The sequence below is a fragment of the Microcaecilia unicolor genome, chromosome 4 (genome assembly GCF_901765095.1).
Source record: "Microcaecilia unicolor chromosome 4, aMicUni1.1, whole genome shotgun sequence".
Taxonomy (NCBI): domain Eukaryota; kingdom Metazoa; phylum Chordata; class Amphibia; order Gymnophiona; family Siphonopidae; genus Microcaecilia; species Microcaecilia unicolor.
Genome location: NC_044034.1, coordinates 17,146,345 through 17,162,647, shown reverse-complemented (window position 1 = coordinate 17,162,647; position 16,303 = coordinate 17,146,345). Strand labels below are relative to the sequence as shown.

Sequence of the window (16,303 nt, the reverse complement as noted above, 5' to 3'; positions counted from 1 at the left end):
CGATCAGGAAAAAGTCAGGGCCTGCTGAAGAACAACGACTTTCTCCCAGCTGAGATTTTAGGCTGAGGTTTCTCCAAGCGATAGGATTTAGTTCTACAGAAAGACAATTTCTATCGATGGTAAAAACCTCTTAAATACCGACTCCCAAATCCGGCCTTCGAGGCCTCCAGATCAGCTTGAAAACCAAGCCTAAGATACAGAGCAGGAACCCAGTTGGAATAGCGGTTCATTATGTGTCTAATGATCTGCTTTATCTGTGCCAAATCAGGGCTTAAAAGGCACTGTGTAACAAATGTTGGACACTCATAAGCAGAACATCTAAAAATGCCAGTTAGCCACATAACTTTAGAATGTCTGCGGACATCTTGTTTTCTTGTTTTTTTTATTCAGCCTAACGAATGCTTTCAGACAGCTGAAAATCCACAGTGGTGCCCTCTTTACCTCTGTACTTATGAATTCATTTCCAGAGAATGTGGTAAAGGCGGTTAGCTTAGCGGGGTTTTAAAAGGGTCTGGACGGCTTCCTAAAGGAAAAGTCCATAGACCTTCTATAACTACCCTAATCACTCCCTTCCTCCTTCTTTATTCCCTTCCTTAATCGCCACACATTACTAACTGTATCTGATATCCTGAAATGACAATGTTAACAAAACTATGTAAGCCACATTGAGCCTGCAAATAGGTGGGATAATGTGGGATACAAATGTAATAAATATTATTATTATTATTATTAATAATAATAATAAATTGACTTGGGGAAAATCTACTGCTTATTTCTGGGATAAGCAGCATAAAATGTATTGAACTTTTCTGGGATCTTGCCAGGTATTTGTAACCTGGATTAGCCACTGTTGGAAACAGGATGCTGGGCTTGATGGACCTCTGGTCTGTCCCAGCGTGGCAATACTTATTTCTATAACACTACCAGACGTTTGCAGTGGAGTTACCGATTCCCTCCTACCTCACCACCGGTGCTCTGAAGCACTGCGACCTGTTCCTGGTACTGCTCTTTCATAGCGTGAAGACTTTCCAGGGAATTGGGTACCAGCAAGGATGTTCTGGGTGATCTGGAACAAAAGCACATCCCCCCCCAATTAATTAAGGAATGGATTTTTCCAGGAGCTTTCTAAAAATAAATAAATAAAACTCTTCAATGATTCTAGTAGAAGTGATGCCAGGGAGAATGGAGCACTTGGCTTGTTCATACATGGGATTGTAATCAACAAAACACACAATCACTACACCAATACAAATAAGGAATACTTGAGACATATACTGGTGTGACAATGGAAAATAACAGGAAATACCAAAGATAATGCTGTCTATAAAAATATGGAGAAAAAGACCTCATAAAAAACTGTTATTTACAATAAGGCACAGACTTAGCCATTGTTAACGGTTAGGCTTATAATCATAGGACAGAAAAACCTCCAAAAACCGCCAAAGGTGTTCAATAGCTTGAAAAATCTTTTTAACTTTATTTCACTTCTACATAAGCTATCAAACAACTATTATCAAAAATTGAGAAAAATAGTACTTAGCTTTGAATGGAATCCTGTTTAGAAGGAATGGTTCAGTGCAGTGGCATTCCTAGTCTGGATGGCACCCGGGGCGGATCGCCGATGCGCCCCCCCCCCCCCCTGCGAAATGACACCTTCCCCCCCCCGGTGAAATGAACCCCCCCCGGGGGTGTTCCGGGGCAGAGGGAGCTGCAGCGAACAAGCGAAGTTAGCGAAGTCGGAGCCCATAGGCGCGCGCCGCGGCACCCCCCAGCGGCATGCACCTGGGGCGGGGCACCCCCACCCCCTTGGTACGCCAGTGGTTCAGTGGAATCTTAGCAGAGATTGGGTGGCAACGCCGGTAACTGGAAACAAAACAGGGGCTGGGCAGACTTCTACGGTCTACGGCCTGATCGTGACTGGATAGGGATGGGCTGGAGTGTAAACTTTAAGGGGCTTCAATGTTAGCTTCAGAACTTAGTACAAGAACAGTGCTGGGCAGACTTCTACAGTCTGTTCCCTGAGAATGGCAAGGACAAATCAAACTCGTGTATACATATAAAGTATCACATACCATGGAAAATGAGTTTATCTTGTTGGGCAGTCTGGATGGGCCATACAGGTCTTTATCTGCCATCATTTACTATGTTACTCTTTGGGGTTCTACATGGAATGTTGCTACTCATTGGGATTCCGGAATCCTGTAACTCTTTAGGATTCCAGAATCTTCAGAACTTAGTACAAGAACAGTACTGGGCAGTCTTCTACGGCATAGGCGCCCCGTATAAGAGGCTTGGGGAGGCTAAGCCTCCCCAGCCCAATCGTGGACTTCCCTTGGCTGCTCTTTAAAAGAGATGGCGCCTAAGCGCCAAAATGCTGCAGTGACCGGCGGTGTCTGCCTCCTCCCCCCTCCCGCGCGAGTCTTGCACCTCCACACACCCCCTCCCGCTCTCACTCACCCATCCATTCGCCTGGCGTGGTCACTCCGTCTCCGGTCGGCCTGAGGCGTTCGTCCTGTGATGCCGGCGATACACATAGCCAGCCTGATTCTGCTGCCTGCGTCGGAGCTTCTCTTTATCAGACGCGTCCCGCCTCCTCGAATTCAACTTCCTGTCGTACGCAGAGGCAGGACGCGTCAGAGAGAGAGGCTCCGACGCAGGCAGAATCAGGCTGGCTATGTGCATCGCCGCATCGGAGGAGAACGCCTCAGCCTTTAATAACAAGGGGCGGATGGGGGGGGGGGAGGGGAGCGAAAGCCACGGATGGCAGGGGAGAGAAGAGTCGCTGCGAGCTGGAGGACAGTAGAAGCGAGATCGAGGGACATGCTGTGCTGCCATGGAGAAAGGTGGAAAGGGAGATTAACTGGGCATGTGGGCAAGGAGGAAAGTGGAAATGGGAGATCAGAGTGAGATTCTGGATACAGAGGAAGGTGGGAGGAAAGATTGGGAAAAAGGAAGAAGGAAATGGAAATTGTGGGACATGCTGGGCATGGAGAAATGTGAGAAAGGAAATGGGGGCTTCATGCTGGGCACGGAGGAGTGAAGGTGGGAGGAAAGATCAGGGGGTGGTGCTGGAGAGGAGGAAAGGTGGAAAGAGAAATCAGGGAGATGCTGGCATTGCTGGTTAGGAAGGAAGGTGGAAGAGAAAACCAGGAAAATATGCTGGGCAAGAAGGAAGGGGGAAGAGAAAACCAGGAAAAGATGCTGGGCAAGAAGGAAGGGAAGAAATGAGAGATGCTTGGCATCAATGGAAAGGAAAGAGGAGAGAGGGGAGATGTTAGAAATGGGTGGGGAAAGAGATGCAGAGCTAGATAGAAGCAGTAAAAAGAGGGAGCTGGAAGACTGGAGGATGAGAAAGAGGGATAAAGTTTGAGAGGCAAAAAATGTATTGGGGGAAGATGAGCATGAAAAAAAAAAAATCAATGTCTGAGTGGAAGAAATTGAGAAAATATAACATGGCAAATGAACAGGAGGCCCTGGACAGTGATCTAAGGGATACAGAGAGAGAATGAGACTACTATGCTTAGAAAAATAGCATTACCAGGCATAAAGGTAGAAAAATAATTTTATTTTCCATTTATTGATTGAAATTTGTCAGATTTGGGAATTAAAATCTGCTATCTGTATATTTTGCACTGTACATAAGGAAGGTTGCTGGACATGGGTGGATGGAGGGAAGAGGAGGGTTGCTGGATATGGATGGAGGAGAGGGAAGAGTGAGGAAGGAGATGAGGTGAGGGAAAAGGAAGAGAGAAAAACTGCAAATGGAGGAAGAAAATAGGCAGAAGTTGGATCCACTGGACAGTCAAGTCTGCGCAGGACCCAGCTTTTACTTACGGATGTAGGGCAAGAAATGAAGAAGAAAGGCGGAAAGTGAAGAAATAAATGGAAAGGAAGCCCTGGAAACGGAGTTAAGAGGACAGATAGCAGCAGAATTGGATACTGGGCCAGCATGATCAGAAAAACAAAGTCACCAGACAACAAAGGTAGAAAAGATCATTTTATTTTCATTATAGTGTTTGGAATATGTCCACTTTGAGAATCAGGTGCTCAACATTAAAAGTTTATATTTATTTACTTATTTATGGCATTTTATCCCACATTAAACATGAATTAGGATGTTTTGTGGCTCTACATGAGAATTGTGATGATAGGATCCCTTGTTTCATATTGTTGACGGTCTGCATTTTCCGTATGGGTGGTATATTGGTGTATTAGGTTCTGCCCAGTGTAATATTTATGGTACAGTAAGGTTCAGAGTGTGTTTTTGCACAAAGTTGTGCATAGTGTTTTGCAGTTGAGCGATTGTGGTTAGTATATGCTTTGAGCAACCACTTTATTCTTTGACATATGATACATAGCTAATATCTAAATTTAATAAAAGGTATTAATTGTGACTTTTATTTATTTTTTTTCTGTGTGTTATCAGACAATTATGGATTTAAGCTCCACCCCTGGCCCCACCCCTAACCCCACCCCCTTTAGCCTCCCCAAACAGTTTGGCCACCGACCGCCTATGTTCTACGGTCTGTTCCCTGAGAATGGCAAGGACAAATCAAACTCATGTATACATATAAAGTATCGCATACCATGTAAAATGAGTTTATCTTGTTGGGCAGACTGGATGGATCGTACAGGTCTTGATCTGCCATAATTTACTATGTTACTCTTTGGGGTTCTACATGGAATGTTGCTACTCATTGGGATTCCGGAATCTTGCAAGGACAAATCAAACTCATGTATACATATAAAGTATCGCATACCATGTAAAATGAGTTTATCTTGTTGGGCAGACTGGATGGATCGTACAGGTCTTGATCTGCCATAATTTACTATGTTACTCTTTGGGGTTCTACATGGAATGTTGCTACTCATTGGGATTCCAGAATCTTGCAAGGACAAATCAAACTCATGTATACATATAAAGTATCGCATACCATGTAAAATGAGTTTATCTTGTTGGGCAGACTGGAAGGACCATTCAGGTCTTTATCTGCCATCATTTACTATGTTACTATGAATGTTGGCTCACATTGCTCCAGCGTTATTGCTTGACTGAATTTGCTTAACTTGCTTAACCAGACTTATAACGCCAACTTAGCACTGATCCGGCGACACGACCATCTGTGGGTCACCTGAGGTCCCAATGGGGACCCATTTCGCGGGGGGGGGGGGCTTCTTCAGGAAATTGTACTGATGCCATCATCAGCTTACCAACAGGAGTAAGATAGTCGTGTCTCCAGATCGGTGCCAATTTGGCGTTATAAGTCTGACTAAACAAGCAAATTCAGTCAAGCAATGTGAACCAAACTTGAAAGCTAAGTACTATTTTTCTCAATTTTTGATAATAGTTGTTTGATAGCTTATGTAGAAGTGAAATAAAGTTAAAAAGATTTTTCAAGCTATTGAACACTTTTGGCGGTTTTTGGAGGTTTTTCTGATCTATGATTATAAGCCTAACCGTTAACAATGGCTAAGTCTGGGCCTTATTGTAAATAACGGTTTTTTATGAGGTCTTTCCTCCGTATTTTCATAGACAGCATTACTTAAGAGTTTTTTGTATAGTACCTTTGGTATTTCCTGTTATTTTCCATTGTCACAAATACAAGACAGGAAAAGTCCTCTACGATGAAAAAGCACACAAGATGAAAGTAGAGGCTGACCAAAGACCAGTCAACGCTGGAGATAGGAATCCAACAGTCTTTATTATACTTAAAAGGACCCGACACGGGCCGTGTTTCGACGCACGCGTCTACTTCAGGGGTCATTCAGTAAGATCCAAAATATTAAGAAGGACAGCAGCCCTGCTTTTCTCTGGAGTTTTAGGCCTTACCAACATTGCCTGTGTAGTCAAAGCAAACAGACACTTTTTGTGATTTTTGTTACTATAGTCGTTGCAAGAAGTCTGTCTGCTTGCTTTGACTACACAAACAATTTTGGTAAGGTCTAAAACTCCAGAGAAAAGCAGGGCTGCTGCCCTTCCTAATATTTTGAATCTTACTCTATGATCCCTGAAGTAGACGCTTGCCTGCGTAGAAACACGGCCAATGTCGGGTCCTTCTTTTAAGTATAATAAAGACTGTTGGATTCATATCTCCAGCGTTGACTCGTCTTTGGTCAGGCTCTATTTTCCATTGCCACACCAGTACATGTCTCAAGTTGTCCATACCTGGGCAAGGGATACAGACAAAAAAAAAAAAATTGGGGTCGATATGCAAAGTGATTTAAACAGAAGAGACACTCATTCCTGCTTAAATCGCACTTAGCAGGCCAGGCCTCTGAATATTGACACTAACCAGTCGTTTTAAAAGTGGGCAGGAGAGGGGTGTTATGGAGGTGGAGTCACGGAGGAGCCAGAAGCTAAGCATTGGGTAATCCAGCAATATTTGGAGTCAGTGCCCACATAGCTAAGTGACCAAGTAGGACTGTATAAATAGCCACCCTAACTTTGGTTGCTCAGTTATGTAGCACAGCACCCACCTAGCGGTCAGTGGGGTTCACTCCTACCCCATGGACCGCTAGACCACAAAGGCAGGGGAAGGGGAGGCCTGGTGGAGCTAGGGTAGGGGCGGGGAGGGGGGGTCTGAGGGTGATTAGGGGGGCCAGGAGCAGTGGCATTCCTTGGTTGCCTGACACCCAGGGCGGATCGCCACTGCGCACCCCCCCCCCTGGGTGCAGGGCAACACGGCACCCCCCCCCCAGCCTTCCAAGTTCCGGTGCCGCCTCCCCCCCCCGATGCAGTCCCCACCTGCCAACCAGGTTCCAGCTCCGTCCACCCCAGCGAGGCGCCTCGCATCTGCAGCGCTGTTGTAAAAAGAAGAAAATCGCCTCCTCGTCGGCCCTTCCCTCACTGTGTCCCGCCCTCGAGGAAATAGGAAGTTATGTCAGAGGGCGGGACACAGTGAGGGAAGGGCCAACGAGGAGGCGATTTTCTTCTTTTTACAACAGCGCTGCAGATGCGAGGCGCCTCGCTGGGGTGGACAGAGCTGGAACCTGGTTGGCAGGTGGGGACTGCATCGGGGGGGGGGTTCCATGCCAAGGGGGGGGTGGATGGACGGAGCGGAGCACCCCCCCTACCGACTCCCGGGGCGGACCGCCCCCCCCCCCCCCCCTTGCTACGCCACTGGCCAGGAGGGTAGATGAGTTGTCTCTGCTAATGCAGTCCTGGCTGGATCCCGCATAAGTCCCAGCAGCTATCTTCAGGCCAGTCAGACCCCAGTATTCGATGCTGATGCCCAGACATGGCCCTGCATCGAATGCTGAGGCCTAGTTCTGTCCAGAGCAGTCAGCATTTAAAAACCACTGACCTGTGCCGGCTGAATATTGAGTGGACAGTGCTAATACTTAATGTCCTAAAGAAAAGGCTGAAAACTGTAAGAAGGATATTCACTGTATGTGTGTAGCCAATGGTGTAGCTCCCACACACATCCAGTAGAGGGAGCCACTGCCTTGCTTCTACGTTTTATAGGTCTCATCAAAGCTAATAAATCTCACTTTGCACTACTTTCCCTCCAGTACATACACAGACAGTGGCGTAGCAAGGGGGGCTGCCACCCGGTGCGGTTCGCCATTGCGCCCCCCCCCAACCCAGTGCCTACCCTGAACTTCGTCTAAGCTCCCGCACCCTACCTTTAAAAATGCTCAAAAACTGAGGCGAGGCGCAGCGCCTCGCGCCTGCAAGTAAAAGTATGGATGGATCGTCTCATCGTCAATCGGGCCTTCCCTCATTCTGTCTGTCCCGCCCTCCGCTGACGCAACTTCCTATTTCCGCAAGGGCGGGCCAAACAGAGCGAGGGAAGGCCCAATCGACGATGAGACGATCCATCCATACTTCTTTCACTTGCAGGCGCGAGGCGCTGTGCCACGCCTCAGTTTCTGAGCATTTTTAAAGGTAGGGTGCGGGAGCTTAGACGGAGTTCAGGGTAGGCACTGGGTCTGGGGGGGTGTCATCGTGGTGCACCCGGGGGGGGAGGGGGGAGCTGGCAAGAAGCACCCCCCTTGAGCTCACACCCGGGGTGGACCCCCCCCCCCTTGCTATGCCAGTGTACAAAGACTTACAGTATATGAAAATATGTTTTATCCAGTTAAAATATAAGTATATAGATGGTATCATGCTTTCTTTTGCTGGATGAAAATGAATATTACAACATCAAGTTAAACCCAAAAGGCCTGTGAATAGGTGGTCGGATATATACTACCCGAGTTTTCTCTTCCTCAGCACTGCAGAGAAAGCTGTGTTCTAATTGAGGTTAAGAAATCTATTTGCAATAAAGCTTACATACATTTTGGAACGTGATCTTGTCAGATCCTATAGGTCCGTTCTTCAGCAGAATGGCCGTAAGAGTCCAATATATTTTACTTATTTGTTGCATTTGTATCTCACATTTTCTCGCATATTTGTAGGCTCAATGTGGCTTACATAGTACCGGAAAGCATTTGGCGGCTCCGGTGAGAACATTAGAAAGTGATATTGTGGGAGGATAGAGTTACTGTGGTAAAGTCACGTTTAGGGAAGTGTGCAGCGGAGGAAATGAGTTATGTCCATTACGTACTTTAATTTTGCTGTGTCGCAGAGATCTGGCATTTAGGTTGGATCGGCAGGGTATGCCTTTTTGAACAGGTTAGTTTTTAGTGATTTCCGGAAGTTTAGGTGGTCGTGCGTCGTTTTCAAGGCTTTTGGCAATGCGTTCCAGAGTTGCGTGCTTATGTAGGAAAAGCTGGATGCGTAAGTTGATTTGTATTTGAGGCCTTTGCAGCTGGGGTAATGCAGATTTAGATATGTTCGTGTTGATTTTGAGGTGTTTCTAGTTGGTAAGTCGATTAGGTCTGTCATATAACCAGGAGATTCTCCGTAGATTATTTTGTGAACCATGGTGCAGATTTTGAAGGCAATGCGTTCTTTAATTGGGAGCCAGTGTAGTTTTTTGTGGAGGGGTTTTGCGCTTTCATATCGCGTTTTTCCAAATATAAGCCTAGCTGCCGTGTTCTGAGCGGTCTGAAGCTTCTCTTATTTAATTGTTACAATTGTATCCCACATTTTCCCACCTATTTGCAGGCTCAATGTGGCTTACATAGTACCGGAGAGGCGCTCGCCATCTCCGGCAGAGAAACAAATACAAAGAGTTATTGTGGTCGAATAGGTTCATGTGTTATAGACACATTGGGGGATCGCAGAGAGGAAGAGTTATGCAAAGTCTGTTCCTTGCATCCCGCGTAAATTCCGTTGCAGTAATCTAAGTGGCTGAGTACCATTGATTGTACCAGGTTGCGAAAGCATGGACAGCATCTATGCGCTCTGGAAACTACTACTTATCATTTCTAAAGCGCTCCTAGACACAGGCAGCCCTGTACACTTGAACATGAAGGGACAGTCCCTGCTCGACAGAGCTTACAATCTAATTAGGACAGACAAACATGACAAATAAGGGATAAGGACAAAGAGTAGCAAGATTCCGGAATCCAAGCGTAGCAAGATTCCGGAATCCAAAGAGTAGCAAGATTCTGTGCAGAATCCCAGAGAGTAGCAAGATTCCCAGAATCCCAAACACTACTACATATCATTTCTATAGTGCTACTAGACATATGCAGCGCTGTACACTTGAACATGAAGAGACAGTTCCTGCTCCACAGAGCTTACAATCTAATTAGGACAGACAAACAGGCCAGATAAGGACAAAGAGTAGCAAGATTCCGGAATTCCAAAGAGTAGCAAGATTCCGGAATCCCAAAGAATAGAAAGATTCTGTGTGGAATCCTAAAGAGTAGCAACATTCCGGAATCCCAAAGACTACTACTTATCATTTCTATAGCGCTGTACACTTGAACATGAAGAGACAGTCCCTGCTTGAAAGAGCTTACAATCTAATTTGGACAGACAAACAGGACAAGCAAGAGATAAGGGAATATTAAAGTGAGGATGATAAAATAAGGGTTAGGAGTTAAAAGCAGCATCAAAAAGGTGGGCTTTTAGCTTAGATTTGAAGACGGCCAGAGATGGAGCTTGACATACCGGCTCAGGAAGTCTATTCCAGGCATATGGTGCAGCAAGATAAAAGGAACGGAGTCTGGAGTTAGCAGTGGAGGAGAACATACACACTCCCAGGAAAACCTTGCTAGAGCCCGTTTCATTTGTGTCAGAAACGGGCCTTTTTTACTAGTAGGTCTATAAGAGGAGTTTGAACTGTATGTGGAAACGGATAGGAAGCCAGTGAAGTATAAGAAACCTTATACTACTAATACTACTATAAATCATTTCTATAGCACTACCAGTCGTACGCAGCGCTTCACAATTGAACATGAAGAAAAGACAGTCCCTGCTCAAAAGAGCTTACAATCTAAATCAGGACAGACAGACAGGACCAATAAGGATAAGGGTAGGACAGACAGAAGGACACATAGGGAAAGGGACTATTGAAGAGAGGAAGACAAGATAAAGTTACGAGCAGGTAACAATTTAGGAATTAAAAGCAGCATCAAACAGGTAGGCCTTTAGCCCGGATTTGAAGGCGGCCAGGGATGGAGCTTGACGTAATGGCTCAGGAAGCCTATTCCAGGCATAAGGTGCGGCGAGATAAAAGGAACGGAGTCTGGAGTTAGCGATGGAGGAGAAGGGGTAGGGCCTCACACTAGCATTCAGCAACTATATTTTTCACACATGGCCTCTTTAACCACCTATGGGGCCTCGAAGTACCCTTTCCCCTCAGTCCAGCAGCACAGCTTCCTTAATCCCCGCTGCTTCCTGGTGGGGAAAATGTGCCATACAGGAGCAGACCCGCTGTGTCGTTCACGCCGCTGATGGATCTGCCAATTCTGCCCCTTCTGATATGACTTCCTGTATCTAAGGCAATGTATTCAAGAACCAGAGTCCAATAAAGAGGACTCAAAATATAGATAGAAGATTGACCAGACACTACAAATCTTATGCAAAATTTTTTTGTATAATAGTGGAGAGTTCTCAGAGTATAGACTCACCCAAGCAAGACTACACCGAAATGTTTTGTGTCTCTAGGGGTGGACAAGCTTCTTGATCACAAAACTTCTCCGTAGTTTATATTTTACTAGTAAGAAAGGCCCGTTTCTGAGGCCAATGAAACAGGCGCTAGCAAGGCTCTTTCCTTCCCATCCCCCTCCCCCTTTTCCTGGCCTTACCCTCCGTGCTTCAGGGTCGTGGGCCCGCCCCCGCAGTGCCACATGGAGACTGGCTGGCTGGCTCCCTCGCTGCCTCTGACCTTCAGGCTGCCTGCCTCACGCCTTGCGTTCGTCCGACGTTTGTGGTTTCGGACGAACAGCTGACTCCTTGTTGCCCGACGGTCCTGCAGGCGAAACGGCGCCCTCGCGTCAAACGTGATGACGTCGAGGGCGGAGCGATGCGATTGGTAGTCATTTTTCTGCCCTCGACGTCATCACGTTTGACGCGAGGGTGGAGCAAACAGTCATGGGGAAAAATTCCGATCTCTGCCACCTCAGGAAAAATTCCGATCTCTGCCACCTCAAAAACCGGAAGTTGCAGCTTCATTAGAACGTTGAGGTAGCAAATTATGTGCGGAAGGGGCGTGGCTGCGGGCGGGTCTATCAGTGAGAGTGAGTGGTGCATGAGTGACAGTGAGAGGTGAGTGGTGACAGCCTAAGTGCAGGGCTTCAGTGTTTTCCTGCCACAGAGTGAGCTTCAGAATATTTGAGGTGAGAATTATTTATATAGATTGACTCCTCCCTCTCCTTCTCTGCGCATATCCAGCAGATAGCCAAGACCTGTCGCTTCTTCCTCTTTAACATCAGCAAAATTCGCCCTTTCCTCTCTGAACACACCACCCGTACTCTCATCCACGCTTTCATTACCTCTCGCCTGGACTACAGCAACTTACTCCTCACCGGCCTCCCACTTAGCCACCTATCCCCCCTTCAATTTGTTCAGAACTCTGCTGCACGTCTTATATTCCGCCAGAACCGATATACTCATATCACCCCTCTCCTCAGGTCACTTCACTGGCTTCCGATCAGATACCGCATTCAATTCAAGCTTCTCCTTCTTACCTACAAATGCACTCAGTCTGCTGCCCCTCACTACCTTTCTACCCTCATCTCCCCTTACGTTCCCGCCCGTAACCTTCGCTCACAGGACAAATCCCTCCTCTCAGTACCCTTCTCCACCACCGCCAACTCCAGGCTCCGCTCATTCTGCCTCGCCTCACCCTATGCTTGGAACAACCTTCCTGAGCCCTTACGCCAAGCCCCCTCCCTGCCCGTCTTCAAGTCTTTGCTTAAAACCCACCTCTTCAATGCTGCATTCGGCACCTAACTCTTACCGTTCAGTAAATCCAGACTGCTCCACCCCTATCGGACTGACCGTTCATTTGTCTCTTAGATTGTAAGCTCTTTGTGCAGGGACCGTCCCTCTATGTTAAATTGTACAGCGCTGCGTAACTCTAGTAGCGCTTTAGAAATGTTAAGTAGTAGTAGTAGATATGGTAACCCTAACCAGGGACATCTGAGGGGATGCTGGGGGGGGGCTGATTGATTGTTACATCTGTCCAATAAAGGGAATCAAGACCTTCAGAGAATCAAATTCTCCAACACAGCTGTCAGAGGTCAGCATGAAACCAGCCACACTTGGCTAGCGAAAGAGACGCTCTCAGTTCCTGTTCTTTCCTTCCCTTTTCCCCTGCTCACTGTTGCATGGGGTAACCCAGCATCAAGCCTGCAAGGATATGCGAAACCCTTCTTTGTCTGCTATCAACACTGATTAGTCAGAGGCCAAGAGGAAGTGGGCTTTTTTTTTTTTTACTCAGTTTCCAGGACTGTAACTTTGAGGAGGTCTGACTGTAAAGACAAGCATTGAAATGCAATCAAATCCAAGCCGTGATTTAACGAACACATCAGTATTCGATCAAATCCGTAAGGCGAGAGATCCGATCTGTCTTGACTGTTTTTTTTCTAGTATCGGAAGAGTCCTATCTGCATTGTTGGATACACTTCAAAGGCAAAAGTTCTGAGTTAGGGGGGTTCCCAAACCTGTCCTGTGGGCACCCCAGCCAGTCAGGTTTTCAGGATATCCACAATGAATAGTCATAAGATGAATTTGTATACCCTACCTCCTTGATATGCAAATCTATCTCATGTATATTCATTGTGGATATCCTGAAAACTTGACTGGCTGGGGTTCCCCCGGGACAGGCTCAAGAATCACTGGCCTGAGTGTTGAGTAAATTAATCAAACATATAAATTGCGAGTGACTGTACTCACCCGCAAATGCGCAGTAGAGACTTTCCCTCTCTGTCCCGCCCCCGCGTCAATACGTGATGACGGGGGCGGGACAGAGAGGGAAACTGCGCGAAGGGGAGGGAGGGAGGGAACCGCCGAGGTCGCTACTGCTCCCCCCCCAACCGGAGTCACTGCTGCCGCCCCCCCTCCACCCGGCCCGGGCCCTCTCTTCGCAATTCAACTTACAGCGCCGAAAACACAGCAGGCAGATCAGCTGAGCTGCCGTCGGCCTTCCTTCCCTGCCTCTGTCCCGCCCTCGCCGACGTTACGTCACAAGAGGGCGGGACACAGGCAGAGAAGGAAGGCCGACGGCAGCTCACCTGATCTGCCTGCTGCGGTTTCGGCGCTGTAAGTTGAATCGCGAAGAGAGGACCCGGGCCGGCGACCTCGGGGGGGGGGGGGGGGGGCATTAGCGACCTGGCGAGGAGGGTAGCTGGAAATCTCGCCCGTTTTAACGGGCATAACGGCTAGTATAAAAATAGTCAGAACTTTGTTCCTAAACTTGATTTTAGTTTTCCACAGATTTATTCCTCATAAAACAGACTTTTGGCTCCAGTGAAACCAGGATCACTTTGGGGGACAGCGGGAGCTTTATTGCAGCCCAGCTTGATCTCCCTGCTGTGTTTTTCCTGCTAAATATTTGGCTGTAACTATCAGGAGACCCTTTACTTGTTTGTTACATTTGTATCCCACATTTTCCCACCTATATGCAGGCTCAACGTGGCTTCCATAGTACCAGAAATGCGTTTGCATACTCCCGTGTAAAGAAATACATAGTGATAGTTGAGATAAGATTAAATTCATGCGGTCCAACCTCTTCAACAAGGCATACCACAATGAGCAACAATTATAATCGTAACATATCGCTTCTGTACCTTATATTCTAAACTGATTTCTTCCAAGATTTGTTTGCATCGCTGTTTAATTCTATTAAGTTTTTTTCCCGTGTTCTCAATGTAACACCAATTTGTATTCTTCTCACTCTGGAATGGCGAATGCCACAACGGAGCATTTTAAGCCACATTGAGCCTGCAAAAAGGTGGGAAAATGTGGGATACAAATGCAACAAACAAATAAATAAATAAATAAGGGAATCGTGCAGCGGGAGAGTTGCGTTATGTCTGTTACGTTTCAGTTTTGTTGTGTTGCAGAGGTCAAGCATTTATGTTGGATTGGTAGGATTTGCCTTTTTGAACAGATGAGTTTTTAGCAGTGGCATTCCTAGGGCGGCTGACACCCTGGGCGGATCGCCGATGTGCCCCCCCCCCCCCCCCCCAGGTGCAGCACCCCCCCCCCCCCCCGGCGAAACACCTTCTCCCCCTCCTGGCGAAACGACACCTTCTCCCCCTCCCGGCGAAACGGCACCTCCCCCCCCCCGGCGAAACAACACCCCCCCCTGAGTGCATTTTTACCTGCTGGGGGGGTGCCGCACGCCTGTCAGCATCACTCGTTCCATGCTCCCTCTGCCCCGGAACAGGAAGTAACCTGTTCCGGGGCAGAGGGAGCACGGAACGAGCGGCGCCGACAGGCGCGCGGCACCCCCCCCCCCCCCCCCCAGCAGCGTGCACCCGGGGCGGACCGCACCCACCGCCCCCCCCTAGGAACGCCACTGGTTTTTAGTGTTTTCCAGAAGTGTAGGTGGTCGTAGGTCGTTTTCAAAGTTTTGGGTAGTGCGTTCTACAATTGCGTCCTTATGCAGGAAAGACTGGATGCGTAAGTTGATCTGTATTTGAGTCCTTTGCAGCTTGGGTTTCAGGAAAGGATTTTTAGAAGAGCTGAACATCTCCGGAGTTGCCCCCAGCGCTGCATATATGAGAGGATTGCTACATAAGGTGTACCCCCCAGATTCTGTACAGATCACCCAAATTTGGGTGCGGATCCTAGATCCATGTGTAAACTGATCAATCAATCTGGCGTTAATGATCAACAATTGGAGATAACAAGAATTTAATTGGCAGTAATTGGGAGTTATGCGCGGATTTGCCCTATGCTGTATTCTAAAACATGCGTATCTAAATGTCATAGTGTGCAAATCCAAAGGGGGCGTGGTTATAGGAAGGGAAGGGTGGGTCAGGGGCGTTCCCAGAAAATAGGCACGATGTTACAGAATTCCTGGATTTGTGGCCTAACTGCCATCAGCTGGGCGCAAGCATTGACATCAGCTTTTCGCACCTGAAGGCGATGGAACAATGCGACAAGGCGGTGGCCGCTGTCAGATGGATGCTAGGCTGCATAGAGAGGGTTATAACCACTTGGGAGTACTGTGTTCAGTTTTGGAGGCCATAAGCTAAGGAAAAGCAATGAAAATGGTATGCGGTTTGCAACACAAGGTCATATGAGGACCTTGATGACCTGGCAATGGAAACAAAAAGCGAGGACGATTTGAAAAGGAAATCAGCAAGTCTTCATTAATAGCGACCCGACACGACCGTGTTTCGGCATCAAAGCCTGCATCAGGGGTCAAACAAATCTCTTGTGTTGTCGCTGAGGAGTGGTGCCACTGACGAGTATTTCCGCCACAGCGTTTTACGGTTCAGTTCTTCGTTCTTTTAATCAAGGAGGCCACATAGCCATTTTTCTCTTGGTTCATTCCTCAGCGACAACACAAGAATTTGTTTGACCCCTGATCCAGGCTTTGATGCCGAAACATGGCTGTGTCAGGTCGTTATTTTGCCAAAACCTGTTGTTTTTTTCTCTATAACATCAGCAAAATCCGTCCCTTCCTCTCTGAGCACTCTACCAGAACCCTTATCCACACTCTTATCACCTCTCGCCTAGACTATTGCAACCTGCTTCTCACCGGCCTCCCACTTAGCCATCTCTCTCCAATCAGTCCAAAACTCTGCTGCGCGACTCATTTTCCGCCAGAGTCGCTATGCTCACATTAGCCCTCTCCTCAAGTCACTTCACTGGCTCCCTATCCGTTTCCGCATTCAATTCAAACTTCTCTTACTGACCTACAAGTGCATTCACTCTACTGCTCCCCAGTACCTCTCCACTCTTGTCTCTCCCTACGACCCCTTTGGGTACTCTGTTCTGTTGATAAGT

At 47.4% G+C, this 16,303-nt stretch overlaps 1 protein-coding gene across 1 annotated transcript in view; it reads right to left on the bottom strand.

Moving 5' to 3' along the window:
* The window catches only part of ATG16L2 (autophagy related 16 like 2), a 104,605-nt gene that overhangs the window by 61,281 nt on the left and 27,021 nt on the right, over window positions 1-16,303 (bottom strand). The window contains exon 3 of the mRNA XM_030199316.1: window positions 961-1,066. Coding sequence (XP_030055176.1) covers window positions 961-1,066 — 106 coding nt within the window. The remainder of the gene's footprint in view (window positions 1-960; window positions 1,067-16,303) is intronic.